The sequence below is a fragment of the Papio anubis genome, chromosome 4 (genome assembly GCF_008728515.1).
Source record: "Papio anubis isolate 15944 chromosome 4, Panubis1.0, whole genome shotgun sequence".
In the NCBI taxonomy this organism is placed as follows: Eukaryota; Metazoa; Chordata; class Mammalia; order Primates; family Cercopithecidae; genus Papio; species Papio anubis.
Genome location: NC_044979.1, coordinates 169,128,436 through 169,152,774, shown reverse-complemented (window position 1 = coordinate 169,152,774; position 24,339 = coordinate 169,128,436). Strand labels below are relative to the sequence as shown.

The following is a 24,339-nucleotide window of genomic DNA, read 5'->3' as shown; positions in this document are numbered from 1 at the left end:
AGAGTAATTCTTCCAGCTCTTTTGTACTTTTCAGTTCTTCAGCAATTCTGTCAAGCCTAAAACTAGTTTTATTTTTCATTCAAAATTTTGCACATATTTTCAGCATTGTTGTTTTTATTCCTTTGGACCTAAACTAGAAAGAAATCAAATTATAATTCTTGGATGCTGAAATATGGCTCTCATTTATTTGTTTAATTTTTTTTTTTGGTTTTTGGTTTTTGGTTTTTTGAGACAGAGTTGCATTCTTGTTGCCCAGGCTGGAGTGCAATGGCGTGATCTCGGCTTACTGCAACCTCTGCCTCCTGGGTTCAAGCGATTCTCCTGCCTTAGCCTCCCAAGTAGCTGGGATTATAGGCATGCGCCACCATGCCTGGCTAATTTGTTTATTGTTAGTAGAGACGGGGTTGCTCCATGTTGGTCAGGCTTGTCTCGAACTCCCAACCTCAGGTGCTGTGCCCCCCTTGGCCTCCCAAAGTGCTGGGAGTACAGGTGTGAGTCACTGCACCTGGCCTTATTTGTTTAGTTTTTATAACATTATAAACACCTGTGGACCCCCAACACAAAAGCAAGTGTGTTGATATTAACCCACATCTAACCATGCAATTTTAGAACTGTTGAAATTTTAAATATTATTTTATTGCAGGTAGTAATTTTTTTTTTTTTTTCCGAGACAAAGTCTTGCCCTGTCACCTAGTCTGGAGTGCAATGACACAATCTCGGCTCACTGCAACCTCCAACTTCAGGGTTCAAGCGATTCTCCTGCCTCAGCCTCCCAAGTAGCTGGAATTACAGGCGCCTGCCACCATGCCTGGCTAATTTTTGTATTTTTAGTAGAGACGGGGTTTCACCATGTTGGCCAGGCTGGTCTCAAACTCCTAACCTCAGGTAATCTGCCAGCCTTGGCCTCCCAAAGTGCTGGGATTAGAGGTGTGAGCCACCGCGCCTGGCCGCAGTTAGCATTTCTTTAAGGACAACATGATTGAGTTTTTAATAAAAATATGATAGTTCCAATCCTTTTGATAGAAGATGTTCCCAGTAAGTAAATTATATGTTGACTGATGAAATAGATGTGCTTTAAAGTCATATATTCACCTTATGAGCTATGTGGCATTAGACAATCAATTACCCTGAACCCTATTTCATAATCTGTAAAATTGGGAGAATAGCTGTCTTAAAGAGTTACCTAAGGAATAAAGTACTGTGTGTGCTATCACCTGGTGCTTAATATGTTTTTACTGTTTAAATTCTCGGCTCTTGTCTGAGCATTTCAACATGCATGTTTGAATGCTCCACTTCCCCCACTAGATGGCACTAGTTGCTAAATGCAGTGCTGACTACTCTGCCTAGTCCACGGGAATCATTGGTATTAGAGGAAACATTTGAAAGAGCTGGTAAAGACTGTGAAAGTGTTATAAAGTTGATCTTAGGTAAAACAAGAAAGAATTTCTTGGCCAGGCGCGGTGGCTCACACCTGTAATCCCAGCACTTTGGGAGGCCAAGGTAGGCAGATCACCTGAGGTCAGGAGTTTGAGACCAGCTTGGCCAACATGGTGAAACCCCGTCTCTACTAAAAAAATACAAAAATTAGCCAGGCATGGTGGCACACACCTGTAATCCCAGCTACTTGGGAGGCTGAGGCAGGAGAATTGCTTGAACCCAGGAGGGGGAGGTTGCAGTGAGCCAAGATTGCACCACTGCACTGCAGCCTGGCGACAGAGTGAGACTCCGTATCAAAAAAAAAAAAAAAAAAGAATTCCTTGTATTGTGGAAAAATCACATCAGTGTACAGCATAAACACAAAACAAAAATAGCGAAAGGAAAAATCACATCAGTGTACAGCATAAACACAAAACAAAAATAGCGAAACATGTTAAGGAATAGTTTAACAGTCAGATCATGTGGAGCTTTTTAAACTATATTAGGAGTTGCATTTGGTTCCAAGTGCAGTGGAAAGCCATTGATAAATTTTAAGCAGAGAATTGTTAGGATATCATTTATCTTTTTAAAATACCATTCTGGTGCTTCTGTTTTTTAAAGATACTGTTAAAGAGATTGAAAACAGAAGACACAAAGTTGAAAATAATATTTATAGCACATAAACGACTTATCTACAATATATAAAGAATTCCTGGCCGGGCGCGGTGGCTCAAGCCTGTAATCCCAGCACTTTGGGAGGCCGAGACGGGCGGATCACGAGGTCAGGAGATCGAGACCATCCTGGCTAACACGGTGAAACCCCGTCTCTACTAAAAAATACAAAAAACTAGCCGGGCGCGGTGGCGGGCGCCTGTAGTCCCAACTACTCGGGAGGCTGAGGCAGGAGAATGGCGTGAACCCGGGAGGCGGAGCTTGCAGTGAGCTGAGATCCGGCCACTGCACTCCAGCCTGGGCGGCAGAGCGAGACTCCGTCTCAAAAAAAAAAAAAAAAAAAAAAAAAAAAAAGAATTCCTGTAAAGCTCTAAATAAGAAAAAGACAAAACAATAGAAACATTGATAAACACTTGAAAAAGGAATTCACAGAAGGAATTCCAGATGGGCAATAAACATGGAAAGATGCTCAACCTCTTTCAGTAGTCAGGGAAAACAAATTAAAATCATAGTAAGAAACTATTACCTACCTTCATAATTGGTAAAAATGTATAAATGTGATCATTCCACAAGTTGACAAGGACATTCGCAGCAACAGGACAGTCCTGTGGGAAAGTAAATTGATGCAGTCACTTTGGAAAGGTGTAGTTAAGGAACAGGTAATATACCCTGGGACCTGGGATTTCCACTCCGATTTAAATATCCTAGGAAAAACCATGCACAGTGTAACAATATCTTTCATATACGAACACACTTAGCAGCATTGTTTGTAACTGACAAAAACTGGAGACAACACAAATGTTCATCAGCTAAACAATGGATAAGCAAATGAAGGTGTTTTTAATATATTGGAATGCTATAAAACAACAAGAGTGAAAGTGATCTAACAGCGTCATCCACAGAAAGGATGCTTTAAAAACGTAATGTAGAGCATAAAAAGCAAGGTAGAAAAGAATGCATATGGTATGATTCCGTTCAGATAAAGTTTAAAGCCTTGGCAATACAAAATTGTTTTTTGTTTTTTGTTTTTGAGACGGAGTCTAACATTGCCCAGGCTGGAGTGCAGTGGCATGATCTTAGCTCACTGCAACTTCCACCTCCCAGGTTCATGCCATTCTCCTGCCTCAGCCTCCCAAGTACCTGGGACCACAGGTGCCTGCCACCACACCTGGCTAATTTTTTGTATTTTTAGTAGAGACAGGGTTTCACCGTGTCAGCCAGGATGGTCTCGATCTCCTGACCTCGTGATCCGCTGGCCTTGGCCTCCCAAAGTGCTGGGATTACAGGCGTGAGCCCCTGCGCCCAGCCACGAAATTGTATTGTTTAGAAATGCGTACTTGAGTGATACAAATGAGAAATTGTATGAGAATGGTGGTGACCTCTGATGAGGAGAGAAGAGGCTGCTGGGGTGATGGCTGTGGTCTTTCGCCACCAGGATGGTAGTTAACTTTGCATATTTTCTTTATATTTATTCATCCAACTGTATTTTATATTTTACATACTTTTTCTGCATGTGTTTTATTTCACAATATAAAACATTTTAAAAATACACACACACTGACTCCTATGTGGAGAATTGTTCATGGGCAATAATGGAAAGTAATGTAGGTGAGAGAGAATGGGAGTGGGGGCTTGGACCAGGGCCATGGTAGTAGTAGAGATGGAGAGAAATAGATCCAGGAGGTAGGACTCATGGGACTTGCTAACAGATTGTTTCTTCCTGTTCTTTATGATAGTTCATAAACCAGAAAAGGTCACATGGACGGAAGCAGCAGGAAGCATTCGCGATGGAGTGCGCGCCTATACAGCTCTGCATTATCTTTCTCATGTCTCTCCTGGAAAATCAGTGCTGATAATGGATGGAGCAAGTGTAGGTGCTAATGGTTTTGTTAAGAAACAGAGCAGCATATAGTAAACTTAGGAAATTTAGCAATGAGCCATCCGTTTGCTAATATAATTCTTTGCCAATAGGTTATTGATTGACTTTTTTTCCAGTGTCCTATTTTGTTATAATAAGCAGCTTTTATCAATAGAAGATCAAAGTTAGATTTAGTGTGATTAGTTTATGACTTTGAATCTGCTGGTACATTAAAAAGCAGACAAGCCATTTTTATTCACTCTTGTTAGACAAAGCCTAAGATACCGCATGAGCCCTTGAAGTCATAGTCCAGAACTCCCTACCAGCTTTGTAGCCTATTTCCCACCCAATGACCAAGTATTGGCATTTTATATATAGATGGATCACACAAAAGATCAGCATGTCCTAATTTAAACATATTACATATACCAAAACATAGTGCAAGACACTAAAACAATACGTAAAATACTGTCATCTAAAAATGTCAAGAAAAACTTGAAATTAACTTATAGTTCTCTTTTCTAACTGGCTTGTGATGAAATGCTTTCTTCCTGCTTTTCTTTGAAGAAAAGGCAGAGCTGTCTTCAGCATTGGCTTCAGCCTGATGTCCAACATCAGGATAGTAGTGTTTCCCCGAACTTACCCCATGGGTCTGAACGGGATGGAGCTTTTGAAGTGTTTCGATCTTCAAAGAGAGGTAGCTGGACTCCCATATATAGTATATAATTAGCTTAGACCATCACACTGACAAGGCCCAGTTTTCTCTTTGCAAGGCCATGTGTCTGAATGTGACCCTCCATCCTTGAAATTATGTGCTGTGGTCAGACCGAGTGACAGCTTGTGGCATGCAGCTTTTCTACCACCCCTTGTAAAGAAGAAAGTCAATCAAATATTTCCACTATTAAAATTGCCCATAACTTTGCTCTTTTCCTATTAGATAACATTTTAAAATATACTAAAGTAACACTAAAGAATTACACTTTATTAAATAATATAAAGAAATCAATTTGATATGGCCTCTGCCCTATAACCATACACCCACTGTATATTTTTTTTCTACACAGGCATTTGGTACAATAGCTATTCAGTTAGCACATCATAGAGGAGCCAAAGTGATTTCAACAGCATGCAGCCTTGAAGATAAGCAGTGCCTTGAAAGATTCAGACCTCCCATAGGTGGGTAGTATTACAAGCACAGACTTTAAAACAAGGAATTTTGAAGGAAAATCACCTTTAAAAATGTACTTATAAAACCAAGTACAAAATCCTTGGCCAGGTGCAGTGGCCCACGACTGTAACCCCAGCACCTTGGGAGGCCAGGGTGGGAGGATCACTTGAGCCCAGGAGTTTGAGATCAGCCTGAGCAACATAGAAGACCTCATCTATATATAATCTTAAAAAAAGAAAAAAAAAAAGAACTTATAAAATCCCAAACGAAAGTCAGTTTGAAAATGCAGTGTATGTGCTATCTCCCAATTTACTTTTTTTTTTTTTTTTTTTTGAGACAGGGTCTCACTCTGTCACCCAGCTGGAGTACAATGGCACAATCATGGCTCACTGCAGTATGGACCTCCCCAGGGACAGGTGATCCTCCCACCTCAGCCACCTGAGTAGCTGGGACTGCAGGCATATGCCATCACACCCGGCTAATTTTTTGTGTTTTTTGTAGAGATGGGTTTAGCCATGTTGCCTAGGCTGGTATCAAACTTCTGAGCTCAAGCAATGCACCCACCTTGGCCTCCCAAAGTGCTGGAATTACAGGCATAAGCCACCATATCCAGCCCCAATTTACTTAAGTGATAGTTTTAATTTTAATTACTTATGTTTTTTGTAAACTTACATTTTTCAGTTTTTTCCTCTTTGCCCCATTGTTTTCAACAATTTACTCAACTTTGAATTAGGTGAACTTTGATGCAGTTTAGAAACACCTGATGCAGGCTGGGTGCGGAAGAACTAGAGACGAGCCTCAGAGAACTAGCTTCTCCAAGGATATACACCTAGTAAAGGACTGGAATGAGATTTGAACCCAGGCCTGACAGTAAAGCTCACATTAATTTCCATTGTTACATTATGCTTGTGACAGAGATAACCAAGAAATAGAAGGAAGGCAATACAGGGGCTGAAGAAAGGAAGAGAAAAGGAAAAAGAAGAGATTTGAAAATAGAATGGAGAAAGAGAGCATACGCTGGGCGTGGTGGCGCACACCTGTAATCCCAGCACTTTGGGAGCTGAGGCAGGTGGATCACTTGAGGTCAGGAGTTCAAGACCAGCCTGGCCAACATGATGAAACCCCATCTCTATTAAAAATACAAAAATTAGCTGGGCGTGGTAGCAGATGCCTATAATCCCAGCTACTCAGGAGGCTGAGGCAGGAGAATTGGTAGAATCCGGGAGGTGGAGGTTGCAGTGAGTCGAGATCATGTCATTGCACTCCAGTCTGGGCAACAGAGTGAGAGTCCGCCTCAAAAAAAAAAAAAAAAAAAAAGAGCATGAATGGTCCGTGGCTTACACCTGTAATCCCAGCACTTTGGGAGGCTGAGGCGGACAGATCACAAGGTCAGGAGATCGAGACCATCCTGGCTAACATGGTGAAACCCATCTCTACTAAAAATACAAAAAAAAAAATGAACCAGTGTGGTGGCGGGCACCTGTAGTCCCAGCTACTCGGGAGGCTGAGGGAGGATAATGGCATGAATCTAGGAGGCGGAGCTTGCAGTGAGCCAAGATCATGCCACTGCACTCCAGCCTGGGTGACACAGCGAGACTCCATCTCAAAAAAAAAAAAAAAAAAGCATGAATGGTGTGAATAAAAAGAACATGAATGAAGGGAAAATTTCTTATTTGTTAATTTGCCTTTCCTAGATTACTTTGTCCCCTTTCCCTTTTGTCCTCTTCCTCCTTCCCTCCAAATCCTAGATTACTCTGTTGGACTACACCACTAATCTGGGCAGCTCTAAGAGGAATTCTCTTCAACTAGAAGGTCTTAAAAGATACAGAAAGAAAATACAAACATGTTGTTACTTGCCAGTTCAAAATTCTGAGAATTATTTTTAATTCTGTCAATAATTTATATTCTATTAATATGATACTACTAATATCCTTTAATGCAGCCAGTTAAAATCTATTTAATTTGTACTGACTCTTCTAAAAATCATGTTCGTTTTCCTTAGCTTTAAGATTTTTCTTCATTTGGGAGAGTAAGTGGGGAAGAGAGGGGGATTTCTATGACTGAGAAATGGTGAAACAGCCTCTAGCAGATAATTACCTTATTATACAAATACAGACTGTTCCCAGCTGACAGTGTTTTGATTTAGGATTTTCAAAATGTTACGATGGGTTTATTGGATATTAAGTGCATTTTTGACTTACGGTGGGTATATTGGGATGTAGCCCATCGTAAAGATGAGCATCATCTGTATATTTTGATGCTTTTTAGCTCTAAAGACTATTAAATATGAACATACTTGAGAACCTACTTAATCTAGCTGGGGGTGGTGGCTCACACCTATAATCCCAGGGATTTTGGAGGCCAAGACAGGAGGATCACATGAGGCCAAGAGTTCAAAAATAGCTTAGGCAACATAGCAAGACCCTGTCCCCACAAAAAAATTTAAAAAAATTAGCCAGGCATGGTGGCATGTACCTGTAGTCCTAGCTTCTTGGGAGGCTAGGGCAGGAGGATTGCTTGAACCCAGGAGTTGAAGGCTACAGTGGGCTGTGATCACGCCACTGCACTCTATCCTAGGCAATGGAGTGAGACCCTATCTGGAAGAAAAAAAAAAAAAAAGAAACTGACTTAATCTTCCAGTTCATGTCTTATTATATATGTACCTCTGTGTTTTCAGATTCTTAATTCTGGCAACATACCCTATAGCTGTAGAAAATAGTGCTCTGTGTCAACAGACCAGCCTTGGATCACCTTCTCCTCAAAATGTTCACATTTTAATTTTATTAAATATATAGGTCTCTTTGTTTAGACTGCTATATCCCATATTGGGTTAGATGAGAAAAAGTATAATTTAAATTGACTTTCTCCCTTTAAATTCAGTAATTGTTTGAATTGCTTAACTCATTTCAAAGAATAGATATTTATTTGCTTTTCTTTTTCTTTTTCCCTGATTTGTTTGTGTTGATCACATACAGAACAGTACAATTGCCTGATTTCCTGTCCTTTACAGCCCGAGTGATTGATGTATCTAATGGGAAAGTTCATGTTGCTGAAAGCTGTTTGGAAGAAACAGGTGGCCTGGGAGTAGATATTGTCCTAGATGCTGGAGGTAGGTACCTTACGAAATTAGTAGCCTGTGTAGTTTTTTTAGTTTGATGAATTTAAGAAAAAAATTTAGGGCATAATTATTAATGCACTTATTAAACTGGATGTTGAGTTTTGGGTTTTGTTTTTAACTAAAGACTTTTTAATTTAAATTGGAACTTCTACTTTATTCTCATTGTAAGTACTGTATGTAAGAGAGAACATGCTTATCTTTTACAGTGTAGACCAGGGGTGTTGCTTCCCTGGCCACGTTGGAAGAAGAATTGTCTTAGGCCACACATAAAATACATTAACACTAATGATATCTGATGAGCTAAAAAAAAAAAAAAAATCTCAAAAATGTCTTACAATGTTTTAAGAAAGTTACGAATTTGTGTGGGCCGCATTTAAAGCCATCCTGGGCAGGCTGCGGGTTGGATGAGCTTGGTGTAGACATTAGAGTAACAAATGACATATTGCTACAAGAAATCTAGAAACATGGCCTCCTCGGTAGTTCCCAGATAACACAGCATCATTGCGATGCCTTTTCAGTCCCATCTGCTGTGTGAGGCTGCCTTCTATTGGATAGTTGATGTCTGCAGTCTCTATTTGGAAAATGCCAAAGTTTGTTCCAGTTTCACTTTCTTGAATGCTTTTAGTTTAACCAGTATTTTTTTAACACTTACTCTGAACACACTTAAGTAATAGCATGACTCCTAAAGGGTAGGTTTTACAGGCCTGCAAAGTGCTTCTGTTTATACTTTGGTAGAATTTATCTTCTAATTTGAGAATCATGGATGAATATGGTTATGACTATCTTGTGGTTTTTTAAACCAGTATTTTCTAAGATTTGAAAATAGCTCAGGATAATCTGTCAGTGGAAGTAAATACATACTTTATTGCATCATTTTTTCACATGGACATTTCAGTAATTATGTTAAGACTATCCTGAGTCTGAGTTTTTTAACTGGGAATCAGCATCATCTCACTATATTAAGCTATCAGTGTTAATTATCAGATTTGGTTATGTGTTACATTACCTTGCCTGGTTTTCAAATGAAGATAGACTTTTTATCTTTATTTATTTCTATAATAAATAGATTTACAATAAATTGTAATTAAATGTAGAATAAATTTTATGATCAGTTTAATGCAAAAAGTAGATTTTATGGTGTCAGAATACATTGTGTGTGGCTTTTTCTAAGAAAAATGTTTCCTCATTCGTACATTAAAAAGTAAAGAGAGTGCCGGACACAGTGGTCTGCGCCTGTAGTCCCAACTACTCATGAGGCTGAGGCTGAAGGATTGCTGGAGTCCAGGCCAGCCTGGGCAACATAGTAAGACTTTGTCTCTAAATAAATAAGAACTTGTTTGAAGAATAAATTTTTGTCAGATTTTTATAAAATATATTTCTTCTCTCTCTCTCGTTTTTTTTTTTTTAAACTATTCCCTTGCAAGTGAGATTGTATAGTAAAGATGATGAACCAGCTGTAAAACTACAACTACTACCACATAAACATGATATCATCACACTTCTTGGTGTTGGAGGCCACTGGGTAACAACAGAAGAAAACCTTCAGGTATTATCAGAAACCATAAAGCATTACCATTACACCAAAGGGGTATAATTAACAAACAATAAAGTCTAAGTTATTTGAGGCAAAGAGTGTGACTAAATTAGTATAAAATCTGGTCCAGGTGCGGTGGCTCACACTTATAATTCCAGCACTATGGGAGGCCGAGGCGGGTAGATCACTTGAGGCCAGGAGTTCAAGACCAGCCTGGCCAACATGGTGAAACCCTGTCTCTAGAAAAAATACAAAAATTAGCCAGGCATGGTGGCGCAGGCTTATATTCCCAGCTCCTTGGGAGGCTGAGGGCTGAAGCACGAGAATTACTTGAACCTGGGAGGCGGAGGTTGCAGTGAGCTGAGATTGCACCACTCTACACCAGCCTGGGTCACAGAGCAAGACTCTGTCTCAAAAAAAGAAAATCTGAATCATAAAGAAATTTACCTTTATTTTTCATTCCATATTTTATATGTAGCTACATATTTTATATGTAGAAATGTAGCTTTTTTTTTACTTTAGCAACATGTTGGCCAAATTGTTGAAATACTGCCTACCAGAGACATATTTTCAGCAATGAAGTATAATTTTATTTAGTGATTTAGACATGTGACTTATGATTTTTTTTTTGGAACGAAGTTTCACTCTTGTTGTCCAGGCTGGAGCACAGTGGCACGATCTCAGCTCACTGTAAACTCTGCCTCCCGGGTTCAAGCAATTCTCCTGCCTCAGCTTCCTAAGTAGCTAGGATTACAGGCGCCTGCCACCACGCAAGGCTAATTTTTGTGTATTTAGTAGAGACGGGGTTTCACCATGTTGACCAGGCTGGTCTTGAACTTCTGACCTCAGGTGATCCACCTGCCTCGGCCTACCAAAGTGCTGGGATTACAGGCGTGAGACACCACGCCCGGCATGAATTTTTAATAGTATTTCAGATAGCATTTTTGCTATCTGAACATCGTTGACATATACTTAGCAAAATATTTCCATATAAAATTATCACAATTTCCTAATTATTCAAACTGGAATTACTATACATGTTTATGTATGTTATCTCTCAAGGTTATCTTTTTCAGCATTCTAGTTACATATTTACATGATGGCTGATATGCAAATACCATAATTCTCACATACCAATCTTCACTGATTTTCCAACACCCTCATGAAGATGGCGAGAAAAGACACACACACACCCCTCCCATTTCATCACCAGGATTCTAGATCGGCCTTGCATCTGCCATGTACTTATCACCTCGCTGTTTCATCGTTCTGGACCATGAAATAGAAAATATTATCATTTACATGTTATTAAATGTTATTTATGTGCATATTTTTGTGATTTGGACATCATTTAATTTGTGTAGAAGTTTTTCTGACTCAAGATACCAATCATCCTGCTGTTAAACTCACAATAATTGATTAGTCTTTGTTTTATTCTATCCAAGCTGGATCCTCCAGATAGCCATTGCCTTTTCCTCAAGGGAGCAACGTTAGCTTTCCTGAATGATGAAGTTTGGAATTTGTCAAATGTACAACAGGGAAAATATCTTTATATCCTTTTGATCGACTGATTTGAGTTTCTGGCTTGAAACCTTGTACTGTACTAAGTTCTTTCATTACGATAATAGGAAATAATAATAGCAGTTAAGTTTCCTTAAGTATGCCAAACAGTGTTCCAAGTGCCTTGCAAGTATTAATTTACACATTAAAGCAGCCTTTTGAGATGTAAGTCCTGTTACCATCCCTATTTCACAGGTGAAGAAGCCGAAGCGTAGAGATGTTGATACAGACTCAAGGATGCAGCAAGGGGCGGAACAAGAATCACACTCAGGCAGTCTCTCTCCTTTCTGAATGGAGAGAAGCCATAAGATACGTGGAAAATTTTGTTTTTAACCTGACGTTAAGGAAATTACACATCACCTTGAAAGATTGCACACTTACTCCTATGATGGTGCCATTGCACAGAAACATCTCAGAATACTTTTCTAAATTAAAGAGTTTGTGGAGTGTTTTATAAATATCAATGCTAGTAAATCTTTATCAAATGAAGATGGGTTTGAGTTTTGAAACAGAAGTCATTCAGAGATAAGTCTGGTGTGATTGAAGCCAAATCATTCCAGTTGAGTAAAAATAATAAATGTTTGGAATATGCCGGGCGCAGTGGCTCACGCCTGTAATCCCAGCACTTTGGGAGGCCGAGGTAGGCGGATCACGAGGTCAGGAGATCGAGACCATCCTGGCTAACACGGTGAAACCCCATCTCTACTAAAAATACAAAAAATTAGCCGGGCATGGTGGTGGGTGCCTGTAGTTCCAGCTACTTGGGAGGCTGAGGCAGGAGAATGGTGTGAACCCGGGAGGCAGGGCTTGCAGTGAGCCGAGATCGAGCCACTGCACTCTAGCCTGGGAGACAGCAAGACTCCGCCTCAAAAAAAAAAAAAAGTTTGGAATATACAAACAATTTCAAAAAGAAAGGTCCAAACCTCTTTAGAGTAGGGTCAACTTAAGAATTCCTTTTATTTCTAAAATGTCTGGCTTAGAGGCAGCAGCACTTGCTAAAAGTTTTAATGTATTGGATAAAAAAAAATAAGTTATCATTACTTGATAGAGCATATGTGTGTTTCTGAAGATTTATATAGCCTTACACTTGTCTCTAGTGAATATCATACTTTACATTTCTTAAATGTGCCTAGTCATATATGTGTGATACATATAAAGGCCAGTTCCCTCCGGGAGCAATGACAGAATTTATTCAGAGCTTTAAAATAGTTATGTAGGCCGGACGTGGTGGCACGCGCCGCGCCTGTAGTCCCAGCTACTCATGAGGCTGAGGCAGGAGAATCGCTTGAGCCTGAGAGGCAGAGGCTTCAGTGAGCTGAGATCGTGCTGCTGCACTCCAGCCTGGTGACAGAGGGAGACTCCTCTCAAAAAAAAAGTTACGTAATTAGTATGCTGCATGTATTGAGTTTTAAGGAGTAGATTTCAAAACCCCTTCTTGTAGTGCATGTATGAATTTAAAGTTGTTTCTGATTAAATATTTCCTATTAAATTTGAAAATTAGATTTAACTTTCTAAAAGGATTTTTAATTAATGTCATTTTTTAAAAAGGTACACGGGCTGGTGCAGTAGCTCATGCCTGTAATCCCAGCACTTTGGGAGGATGAGGTGGGCAGATCACGAAGTCAGGAAATCGAGACCATCCTGGCTAACATGATGAAACCCCCGTCTCTACTAAAAATACCAAAAAAAAAAAATTAGTTGGGCGTGGTGGCACACGCCTGTAGTCCCAGCTACTCTGGAGGCTGAGGCAGGGGAATTGCTTGAACCTGGGCGGCGGAGGTTGCCGTGAGCTGAGATCGCGCCACTGCACTCTAGCCTGGAGACGGTGCGAGACTCCATCTCAAAAAAAAAAAAAAAAAAAAAAAAGTATATGTCCAATCCAATAACATTGTAATTATTAGGAATAACATTGTAATTATTAAGAATAACATGGAGTGATGCTACAATGGAGAATACCACGTGGCTATTAAAAGTAACATTAGTTAATATTGGAATACTATGTAGCTATTAGTTTTGAATCTTACATGTTGGAAACTAGACTGACTGCTTTGCTGTATATAACTTAATTCTCTCAAACCACCTCTCCCGATAAGAAGGCAATTTTAACCTATTTGACAAATCCTTGGACCATGTTGAAACATGACATGTGTATATGAAATACTGTACATTTTCCAGAATCAGAAATATATGCTATGCACACAGGTGAGAATTTTGTTAACAGCAATAGGAAGGGAACTTGCAGGGATGTGAATTAGTAAATTTATATTCTTCAGTTTTCTTTTAAAAATATTTTTAAATGACTTATATTTTCTAATTTGCATTTTCTTTTTCTTTTTTTTTTTGAGACGGAGTCTCGCTCTGTCACCAAGGCTGGAGTGAAGTGGCGCCATCTTGGCTCACTGCAACCTCTGTCTCCCACGTTCAAGCAATTCTCCTGTCTCAGCCTCCCAAGTAGCTGAGACTGTAGGCGCATGCCACCATGCCCGGCTAATTTTTGTATTTTTAGTAGAGGTAGGATTTCATCATATTGGTCAGGCTGGTCTCGAACTCTTGACCTCAGGTGATCCACCTGCTTCAGCCTTCCAAAGTGCTGGGATTACAGGTGTGAGCCACTGCGCCCAGCCCTAATTTGCATTTTCTAAAGTCCTGAATCATACTGTAGTCCTCACTTGTGTAAACCCTCCTCATTCAGTTCATACAAGCTAAGTTGCTGCTTGTGATTTAACAGAGACATCTCCTTCCAACTGTGTCATTCTAGGCCATAAATAATTCAGAAGTACTGGCAATTACATAGCATTTTGATCTTAATATTATAATTTCAATTAAATTAGCAAGAGAGATTTTTCTTTGATTTTTACATCATTTTCTGATTCTCTTAGTGACATACAGCCCCCTGTATCTGAGGGTTCCACATCCAGGGATTCAACAAATCAAAGATCAAAAATATTTGGAGACCGGGGGCAGTGGCTCATGCCTGTAATCCCAACACTTTGGGAGGCTGAGGCAGGAGGACGGCTTCATCTCAGGAGTTCGAGACCAGTCCAGGCAACATAGGGAGACCCTGTCTATACAAAAAAATAAAATAAAATAAATTAACCTGGTGTGGCAGTGAATCGCTGTGGTCCTAGCTACTTGGGAGGCTGAGGATCATTAGAGCCTGAGAGGTTAATGCTGCAGTGAGCATGATCATGCCCTCTAGCCTGGGCCACAGAGGGAGACCCTGTTTCAAAAAAAAAAAAAAAACAAAAAACTCTGAAAAAGTAATAATACAACAATTTAAAAAAAAAAGTATAACCACTACCTACATAGTATTTACATTGCATTAGGTATTATAAGTAACATAGAGATGACTTAATGTATAATGCAGCTGTGCCTCGATTATACGCAAATATGCCTTTTTTTTTTTTTTTTTTGAGACAGGGTCTTGCTTGTTGCCCTGGCTGGAGTGCAGTGCTCATTCCAGCTCACTGTAACCTCAAACCCATGTGCTGAAGGGATCCTCCTGCCTCAGCCTCCCCAGTAGCTGGGGCAACAGGCACATGCCACCATGCCTGGCTAATTTTTTAATTTTTTATAGAGAGCCTTGTTTTCCAACCTGCTGCGCTATTTTCTGTAAAGGACTTGAGTATCTGGAGATTTTGGTCTTCATGGGGGTCCTGGAACCAATCCTTCATGGATGCTGAGGAATGACTGTATATCACACACACACAAAGTTTACTGGCTTCTGCAAACAAATTTTGAGCCTATTACCAAACAGCCTGGTCAACAAATGTACATCTAAAGTAAGATATGTAAGTGCTAAAATTGTTTTTAACTTAAAATGCCATATGTAATATAGAAATGAAAACTAGACACTATTTCATTCCCATCCATTGAGATAATAGTGGTGAGCACTTAGGATAAGCACCAGGCTTGAGTTGCTGCTCTTGTCACTTGTTCTTGGAAATTTAGGCTCTGTTACACCACCAACTCTCAAATCACTTCCCTGCTGTAGAGCTAAACTTGACGTCCTCCAGAATTTCTCTAACTTAACATGTTGAATCTCTGAGAGTACAAAACTTGAAACAATAGAGTGATCTGCCTGGCATCCTCTGTTTATTGAATGGTTTTATTTAATTCTCCTTTACATTGCCACCTTAACAATCCTTCCAGCTACGTATCTTAAAGGATGTGATGGAGAAGTTATCAACTGGTGTTTTCAGGTACGCTAAAGTAACCAAATCATTGTTGTTTTTCTATTTTCAAGGAGCTAAGGCAGGCAGTCCCACTTTTGTTTTAGCTCTCGCCATGTGCCTGTTGCCTCCATATTTTATTATTAGGTTGGTGCAAACATAATTGTGGTTTTTGCCATTGAAAGTAGTGGCAGAAACTGTAATAACTTTTGCACTGACCTTATATTTCATTTAGATAAATAGCTGCTCTTTAATATTTATCAAAGTATATCTGGTGGCACACCAGTAGGTACTCCCAGAAATAGAAGTGGCTTGTGAGTTTTCCTCACTTCATTATATAGTGTACCTCACCCTTTGCTTTTCCTCATCATCCCTCCCAAAGCAACTTGAAATAACCAATAGCTTGAAGGAGAGAAAACCATGGTATATTTGTTTAAAGTTGAATGTTTATCACTTATAAAAGAGGGAGTAGGCCGGGCGCAGTGGCTCACCCCTGTAATCTCAGCACTTTGGGAGGCTGAAGCGGGTGGATCACCTGAGGTCAGGAGTTCGAGACCAGCCTGGCCAACATGGCAAAACCCTGTCTCTACTAAAAATACAAAAATTAGCTGAGCCTGGTGGCAAGCACCCATAATTCCAGCTACTGGGGAGGCTGGGACAGGAGAATTGCTTGAACCTGGGAGGTGGAGGTTGCAGTGAGCCAAGATCTCACCTTTGCACTCCAGCCTGGGCAACGAGAGAAACTCTATCTCAAAAAAAAAGAGGTAGTAAATAAAGAAGATAATTTTTTTTCCTTCAAAACTTAACCACTTTTAACATTGGAAACACTAATGGGCAAATTTGTTTGAATTACTTAAAGTAATAGATTTGAGGCTGGGTGCAGTGGCTCATGCCTGTAATCCCAGCACTTTGGGAGGCTGAGGTAGGCGGATCACTTGAGGCCAGGAGTTCAAGACCAGCCTGGCCAACATGGTGAAACCCATCTCTACTAAAAATACAAAAATTAGCCAGGCTTGATGGTGCATACCTGTAATCCCAGCTACTAAGGAGGCTGAAGTATGAGAATCGCTTGAACCTGGGAGGCAGAGGTTGCAGTGAGCTGAGATCGTGCCACTGCACTCCAGCCTGGGCAACAGAGCCAGAGTCTGTCTCAAAAAATTAATAAAGTAATAGATTTGAGCACTAGCATTTGTCATATACCACCCCATTTGTTCTACTTTAACTTGACCTGACATTTCTAATTTCATTCCTTCTCAGACCTCAGTTGGATGAACCCATTCCACTGTATGAGGCAAAAGTTTCCATGGAAGTTGTTCAGAAACATCAAGGAAGAAAAAAGCAAGTTGTTCAATTTTAATTTTCTTCTTTCTCAGACTTCAATCGGATGAACGTATTCCAGTATTTGAAGCCAAAATTTTATTTGGAAATTGTTGAGAAAAACCAAGGAAGAGAAAAGCAAGTTGCATTTTTAAGCACGTTTCCCTGCTAAGACAAGATGCTCAGTTGACACATTTGAAAAGTGTTTGAAAAATTCTTGTGCAAATGATCAAGATAATTCTATAATTAACATCTTAAGGGAATTTTCTAAAGGCCTTTTCATTGTTTCTATATATTTTGCCCCTGCTATAAAATTCCTTCCATGAAGAAAACTGCTTTCAGCAAAAGCCACACTACTCTATTGATAAAGCTGTTGCAGGCCTTTGCTAAGCTATCAAAGTAACGTATTAATTTTCTGTCAACTCCGTTCTCAACACCTTCCTTAAGTCTTTGCTGTCATCATTTAAGCATTTGAGTATATTTTGAAGTCTTAAAGGACCTAGCCCATAGGCACTTAAATTTTGTGTTTTCAACTATTCATTCACTCCGGCTTTCCCCAGGATCAAAGAAGAGGATCTCATTAACTTGCCAGTGGCCGCTGCCTGGAAGGCTGAGATGACCAGGCACTGGGAACGGGGAAGGGAGGTTGTCGGGAGGCTGCGCTGGCATAGGAAGCGTGCTGACGTCTTATCTGAGTTCTCTATTTGGGGGTTGAGGAAGGTGGCCTAGTCCCCTCTCCTTGCCTATTGAGAGCAGCAGCCACTGCCCTCTCTCAAGTTTGTGGAAGCAGCAGCCCATGGCCGCAGCTCAAGTTTGTTTCCTTTTCATCCAGGCGCCAAACCCTGGGCTGATCACATCCCTGCTGCGGGCTTAAATAGCGTTCAGCTATTTCGGTGCCCCACAGGGTAGTGCACATCAGCGCCCTGGATCGCACGCTTTCCAGAAGCGTCGCTGAACCTGGAGATTGGACTCCTGTCGAGGACCCGGCAGAAGCGCCAGGGCAGGGTCACCGCTAGGACAGTGGGCGTTGACGGCCTCCGGGGATCGCGGCCGTGGGCTGGGTCTCGCGGGCTGCCCGCTGCGCATGCTCCGCTAGGAACCGGCGGGGGCGGGGCGGGGCCGCTTCGGGGACTGGAGCGAGGCGCGGCGCCACGTCGGGGGCGGGCCCGGCGAGCGCGGGAAGGCTCTGCGGGGCGGCCAGCCGTCCTCAGCCTTCTCGCGTCATGGCCCTATCGGTTCCCTGCTACTCACCGAGCTTCCGAAAGCCGCCCGAGGTAGTGCGGCTCCGACGGAAAAGGGCCCGGAGCCGTGGAGCTGCCGCCTCCCCGCCCCGTGAGCTGCCGGAGCCGGCGGCCCGCCGAGCCGCCCTGGCGGCAGGGCTGCACCTTCGCCCTTTCCCTGCCGCGGGGGGCAGAGGCGGTGGCGGCGGCCCGGCCGCTGCCCGGAGGAACCCTTTCGCCCGCCTGGACAACCGACCGCGGGTCGCCGCGGAGCCCCCCGACGGGCTGGCCCGCGAGCAGCCGGAGGCGCCGGGCCCGGTGAGTGTCTTGTAGCCTGGCCGCCAAGGGGCTCTGTCATGGTTTGAGCCAGCTGTGAATCGGGGGTGGAAAGTCCTCGCGTTGGAGGCAAGGAAATGGGCGCGAAGACTTCGGCCGCCCGTGGCTTTAGGGTGCCCCGCGCTGGGAGCCGCGGCTCTGGCAAGGCCGGATTTGCGGGAAGAGCGCGCCTCCGGCTGTCCCGCTGCGGGCTGTACTCACGGGACGCATTCCCGAGGAAAGTGAGGGGCCCCTTGGAGGACTTAAAGGTGACTTAGAAGAGAGCTCGAAAAACCCTGAGACCCCCATCTTGCAAGGACGCTGTTCGATGGGGCAGGTGACAAACCCTGCTTCCCCCGTGATTCAGGGCCTCCCTTCTCTCACGCACTCCAAATTATTGTGGGGATGGGGGAATGTTGAGGATTCGTGGGGTCAGAATTCCCTAGCATTTGTCCTATCCAAAGCCTTTTGGATCTTTCTGTTGGAAACACCGGTCCTTGTTCCCCTCAATTTTGATACTAAAGTTCAGGCACAAAACTGAAGTGTTGAAACTCATAGATTGGATGGGGTGTGTCTGAATTTGGGTGCACTTGGATTTATTGAGAAGCGTGTATGCCAGGTGAGGCTCTGTACATACTTAATGCAAACTTCAGCATCCTTTAAAATTTAAAGGACAATATTTTTAACCTCAGTTTTTAGATTCTAATCAAGAAAATGATTTGCTATGGGAAGAGAAGTTCCCTGAAAGAACAACTGTTACTGAATTACCCCAGGTAATACTTTTTAAATATCATTAGAATGTGTATTTGTATAAACTTTTTTTCCTAGCTAGGATTTGAGCCAATTTTTAAAACTACATTTATACTTCTCAGAAGCATTTTGCTTGGAAAGTAGTTTTACAGAGAGGCTTGATCAGGGGTGAAAATACGACATCAGCCAAGGTAAAGGAGTTGGTTTGATACAGTAATGATGACTGTAAAGATAGCCAGTGCTAAAATAGGCCTAATAGACATGGGGGTTGTCTTTTACCCTCTAACAGTTTTTAATACTCTTCTTTGGGCAGTTGACTTCTCCAGCTCATCACTCAGAGCCAGCCCTCCTGGCCCACCTCCACAGGTTGTTGCATAGCACTGAACCTCGTTGCTCCCCTGCGCTAACATACACACACGTTTCCATTCCCCAGGCGCTACTGTTGTGCTGTGTAGTTTGATAAATGCGATTTGTCCTAATGGGAACAGGCTAGAAGAGTTCTCCAAGACCCAGTTTCTCTTGTAAATAAGTGACCTTCTTATGGTCTATCAAAGATAGTTCCCCCTTCTCTGATATTTTATTGTGATATAAAAGAATCCTTGGCCGGGCATGGTGGTTCATGCCTGTAATCCCAACTCTTTGAGAGGCTGAGGCAGGCGGATCACCTGAGGTCAGGAGTTTGAGAACAGCCTGGCCAACATGGCGAAACCCCGCCTCGACTGAAAATACAAAAAAACTAGCCAGTCGTGGTGGCGCATGCCTGTAGTCCCAGCTACTGGGGAGGCCGAGGCATGATAGTCGGTTGAACCCAGGCGGTAGAGGTTGGCACTGAGCCGAGATCACACCACTTCACTCCAGCCTAGGCGACAGAGGGAGACTCTGTCTCAATTTAAAAAAAAAAAAAAATTCTTGTATCGTGGAGAATGTTGACATGAAAGGACAGCAGACAGATTGAGGGGAAATACATGAAGTCAGAAAATGTTTCTTAAATATGGGCTTTGTTAGCCCTGGATGCAGAGTTTCAGAGGCTTAAAAGATCCAAAATGTTTAAACACTTGGAATATTTCTACTTCAATACAGACATCTATACTACCATGAAGAACTGTAAAAACTAAAAAGTGAAATCTGCCCGTCCACAACCCCTACCCCCAACAACAACAAATTCCCTCTTCCCACAGATAACCACGGTTAAAAGTTTAGTGTGACTCCTTTCAGACTTTTTTTTACAGTGTGTAATATATTTTTCATATTATTTATTATACAGTTTATATGATTTTTACTTTTCAGTGATCATGAGTATGTTAGCTGATAAAATCTTTAGGTTGAAGGTTTTTTTCTTAATACTCGACTAATTTTTTGCATTCTTTGTTTTCTAAAGACTTCGCATGTATCGTTCTCCGAGTCTGATATTCCGTCCTCAGAAAATACTGAGTTACCTGTGGACTGGAGTATTAAAACCCGACTCCTTTTCACCTCTTCTCAACCCTTTACCTGGGCAGATCATTTGAAAGCACAGGAAGAAGCTCAAGGTCTTGTCCAGCATTGTAGGGCAACAGAAGTTACTTTGCCTAAAAGTATACAGGTAACTCTGAAATAAAATAGTTATGTGTTAAAGTAACAAATTAAGTGTGAAATGATCTCCTTTGCAAAATAGCAGAGATACTACCTTCCATTAAGTTTTTCTTTGGAAATTTAAAGATACAAAGACTTAGGAAATTTTGTCTTTCCCAAATGGTGCTTATGGTGCTTTCATGCCTTTTTTTTTTTTTAAGTCAGATTGAGTAATTGCTCATAAATTTAGAGACTTGTACTGCAAATTAATCAGTGTTGCAGGCAAGAATTGTTAAATTATTTTTCTCTAAGGCTTTTTGAGAAAGAAAATACAAAGAAAGAAGTGAAAAGCAATTGAGTGGGATTGCAAGGGCTGATGGATTTACTGATTTTCTTACCTGTATAAGGAAAATTTTATAAATTTTGGGGAGTTTGTGAGTTCTAGAATAGTTTTAGCGAAATACATTTTGATTGTTTTAAAGCGTCAACTCAAAACTGGGAGGCTGGGCACAATAGCCCATGCCTGTAATCTCAGCACTTTGGGAGGCTGAGGTGGGAGGATTGCTTGAGACCAGCCTGAGCAATGTAGTGAGACCCCGTCTCTACAAAAAAAAAAAAATAGCTGAGAATGGTGGTGGGTGCCTATAGTCCCAGCGACTTGGGAGGCTGAGATGGGAGGATTGTTTAAGCCCAGGAGGTCAGGGCTGCAGTGAGCTGTGATTGCGCCACTGTACTCTAGCCTCAGTGACAGAGTGAGACTGTATCTTAAAAAATTTTTTTTGAAGTCTCAAACTAGGTTAAAAAAGGATTACCCTGAAAGAGATCTTGGTATATTATACATCGTTTCAATAAATAGATTAGGATGATTTGTGATTTGCCATATCAGTGTTTACTGGCTACTTTTAAAACAGCATTTTGGGCCGGGCGCGGTGGCTCAAGCCTGTAATCCCAGCACTTTGGGAGGCCGAGACGGGCGGATCACGAGGTCAGGAGATCGAGACCATCCTGGCTAACACGATGAAACCCCGTCTCTACTAAAAGATACAAAAAAAAAAAAAACTAGCCAGGCGTGGTGGCGGGCGCCTGTAGTCCCAGCTACTTGGGAGGCTGAGGCAGGAGAATGGCGTGAACCCGGGAGGCGGAGCTTGCAGTGAGCCGAGATCCGGCCACTGCACTCCAGCATCTGGGCGACAGAGCTGAGACATAGTGTTACCTATACGCACATGTCCACCCCTATTCCTCATGATAAAAAAGGTAGTGAATTGGCCGGGCGCGGTGGCTCAAGCCTGTAATCCCAGCACTTTGGGAGGCCGAGGCGGGCGGATCACAAGGTCAGGAGATCGAGACCATCCTGGCTAACACGGCGAAACCCCGTCTCTACTAAAAACACAAAAAATTAGCCGGGCGAGGTGGCGGCGCCTGTGGTCCCAGCTACTCGGGAGGCTGAGGCAGGAGAATGGCGGGAACCCGGGAGGCGGAGCTTGCAGTGAGCTGAGATCTGGCCACTGCACTCCAGCCTGGGCGACAGAGCGAGACTCCGTCTCAAAAAAAAAAAAAAAAAAAAAAGGTAGTGAATTGTCCTTAAGAATGGTAGAAACAGGCAGATGTTCCCATCTATGTTTAAATGTTCTGATACTGTGGTTTAACATTACATCTGGCCCAAATAAGGATAAATTGTGTTTTCATTCCTATAACAGTTATTAATGCTTTCCTATAGAAAGCAGTAAAGATTCTTAGACCTAAGTGTTTGGTATGTATTATCTTCAAAAAAATTCTGTATTTCTCAATGGGCAAAAACTCTCCACTGTCCCCTTTGGATTTAGGATCCCAAACTCTCCACTGAGCTCCGTTGTGCCTTCCAGCAGAGCCTTATCTATTGGCTCCACCCTGCTTTGTCTTGGCTACCACTGTTCCCTCGTATTGGAGCTGATAGAAAAATGGCTGGAAAGACAAGTCCTTGGTCAAATGATGCAACCCTGCAGCATGTTTTAATGAGTGACTGGTAAGATTAGTAAGAAAAATTTGTGTAATTCAATAGTGAATTTTTATTTTAGCAGTATTCTCTATCATATTTGTGACTGGATACGTTAATGGCAGAAGGGTATCTAGATCCTTGTGAATTTTATCTGAACCTGTTAATAACCAACACGTAAACTGTTTACTTTTTTGTTGTTGTTTTTTAGCTGTTATTCATTCTTTACCCAATTGTGGTAGAATATATGTAAGTGTTGGTTAAATATATACAGACCGACAGGCCGGGCGCGGTGGCTCACGCCTGTAATCCCAACACTTGAGGAGGCCGAGGCGGGCAGATCATGAGGTCAGGAGATTGAGACCATCCTGGCTAACACGGTGAAACCCCGTCTCTACTAAAAATACAAAAAAAATTAGCCGGGCATGGTGGCAGGCGCCTGTAGTCCCAGCTACTCAGGAGGCTGAGGCAGGACAATGGCATGAACCCGGGAAGCGGAGCTTGCAGTGAGCTGAGATCACGCCACTGCACTCCAGATCGCCCCACTGCCAGCCTGGGTGACAGAGCGAAACTCTGTCGCAAAAAAAAAAAAAAAAAAAAAAATACACACACACCCCTAATTCTTTAATGCTACTTCTTGTCAGTCTCTACTTTTTTATCAGCAGCTCAGAGAAAGTCAGCAAGCAATTCTCAATTAAGTTTTGTTTAAAGACAAAGTAAGTGTTTAAGTGGTATACACTGTTAAAGTATTGAGAAGTCATCAGCGAGTCCTCATAACCAATTTCAGTCCTTTAAAGCTAAGTCATACATAACCACAAAAATTCAAACCATTATCTAAAATATTTGTGCTGTATTTTAAACCAGGTATCAAACTGAATTATACAGAATTATAAACATTGCATTAAATGTTTAATAATACCTAAAGAAAATGTTTTTACTTCATAGGTCCGTGAGCTTTACTTCTCTATATAATTTGCTGAAGACAAAACTTTGCCCCTATTTCTACGTTTGTACCTATCAGTTTACTGTCCTCTTCCGAGCAGCAGGATTAGCTGGAAGTGACTTAATCACAGCTCTCATATCTCCTACAACTCGAGGTTTAAGAGAAGCTATGAGAAATGAAGGTAAAAGTTTAGGTTTAAAGTGAGAATACTATACTATATAGTAAACTTGTTTTAGCCTAAAAGTATTTGAATTTAAAATGCCTTTTACCAGTTAATTAGCAACATTAAGAAATATATTATTTCTTTATTTCTAGGTTTTTTTTTCCTCCCCCACAATTATTTAATCCAGCAGTCCCCAAACTTTTTGGCACTAGGGATCAGTTTCAAGGACGGTGGGGAGGATGGTTTCGGGATGAAGCTGTTACACATCAGATCATCATTCTTATAAGGAGGGCACAACCTAGATGCCTCACATGTGCAGTTCACAATAGGATTCGTGCCCCTATGAGAATCTAATGCGACCACTGATGTGACAGGGAGGTGGAGCTCAGGCAGTAATGTTCACTCACCAGTCGCTCACCTCCTGCTGTGCGGCCCGGTTTCTAACAGGCCATACGGTACCAGTCCACAGCCCACGGGTTAGGGACCCCTGATTTAAACTGTTCCTTCCACATAGTGTTCCCTTCTCTGATCTCTAAAATAAAACACATATTGGGCCAGATAGTCACCATCTGAATATACTCTTCTACAAATTCTTATGTAGTACCATTTA

The 24,339-nt window shown here is 41.7% G+C and overlaps 2 protein-coding genes across 6 annotated transcripts in view; both read left to right on the top strand.

The window, feature by feature from the left end:
* The window catches only part of CRYZL1 (crystallin zeta like 1), a 53,075-nt gene extending 35,741 nt beyond the window's left edge, over window positions 1-17,334 (top strand). Inside the window, exons 7-13 of one of the 4 annotated variants that reach the window (XM_021935093.2) lie at window positions 3,825-3,958; window positions 5,011-5,122; window positions 8,125-8,223; window positions 9,657-9,778; window positions 11,212-11,317; window positions 15,483-15,528; window positions 16,756-17,334. In XM_021935093.2, coding sequence (XP_021790785.1) covers window positions 3,825-3,958; window positions 5,011-5,122; window positions 8,125-8,223; window positions 9,657-9,778; window positions 11,212-11,317; window positions 15,483-15,528; window positions 16,756-16,855 — 719 coding nt within the window. In that variant the 3' untranslated portion in view covers window positions 16,856-17,334. Of the gene's footprint in view, window positions 1-3,824; window positions 3,959-5,010; window positions 5,123-8,124; window positions 8,224-9,656; window positions 9,779-11,211; window positions 11,318-11,435; window positions 11,496-11,521; window positions 11,618-15,478; window positions 15,529-16,755 lie in introns of those variants that run through there. The other 3 variants (XM_021935094.2, XM_021935095.1, NM_001168787.1) reach the window with 3 other exon arrangements.
* Window positions 17,335-17,457: 123 nt separating this feature from the next.
* The window catches only part of DONSON (downstream neighbor of SON), a 29,200-nt gene continuing 22,318 nt past the window's right edge, over window positions 17,458-24,339 (top strand). Inside the window, exons 1-5 of one of the 2 annotated variants that reach the window (XM_031664849.1) lie at window positions 17,458-18,353; window positions 19,043-19,123; window positions 20,479-20,682; window positions 22,475-22,653; window positions 23,569-23,747. In XM_031664849.1, the coding sequence (XP_031520709.1) occupies window positions 18,039-18,353; window positions 19,043-19,123; window positions 20,479-20,682; window positions 22,475-22,653; window positions 23,569-23,747 (958 nt within the window). In that variant the 5' untranslated portion in view covers window positions 17,458-18,038. The remainder of the gene's footprint in view (window positions 18,354-19,042; window positions 19,124-20,478; window positions 20,683-22,474; window positions 22,654-23,568; window positions 23,748-24,339) is intronic. The other variant, NM_001168786.1, reaches the window with a different exon arrangement.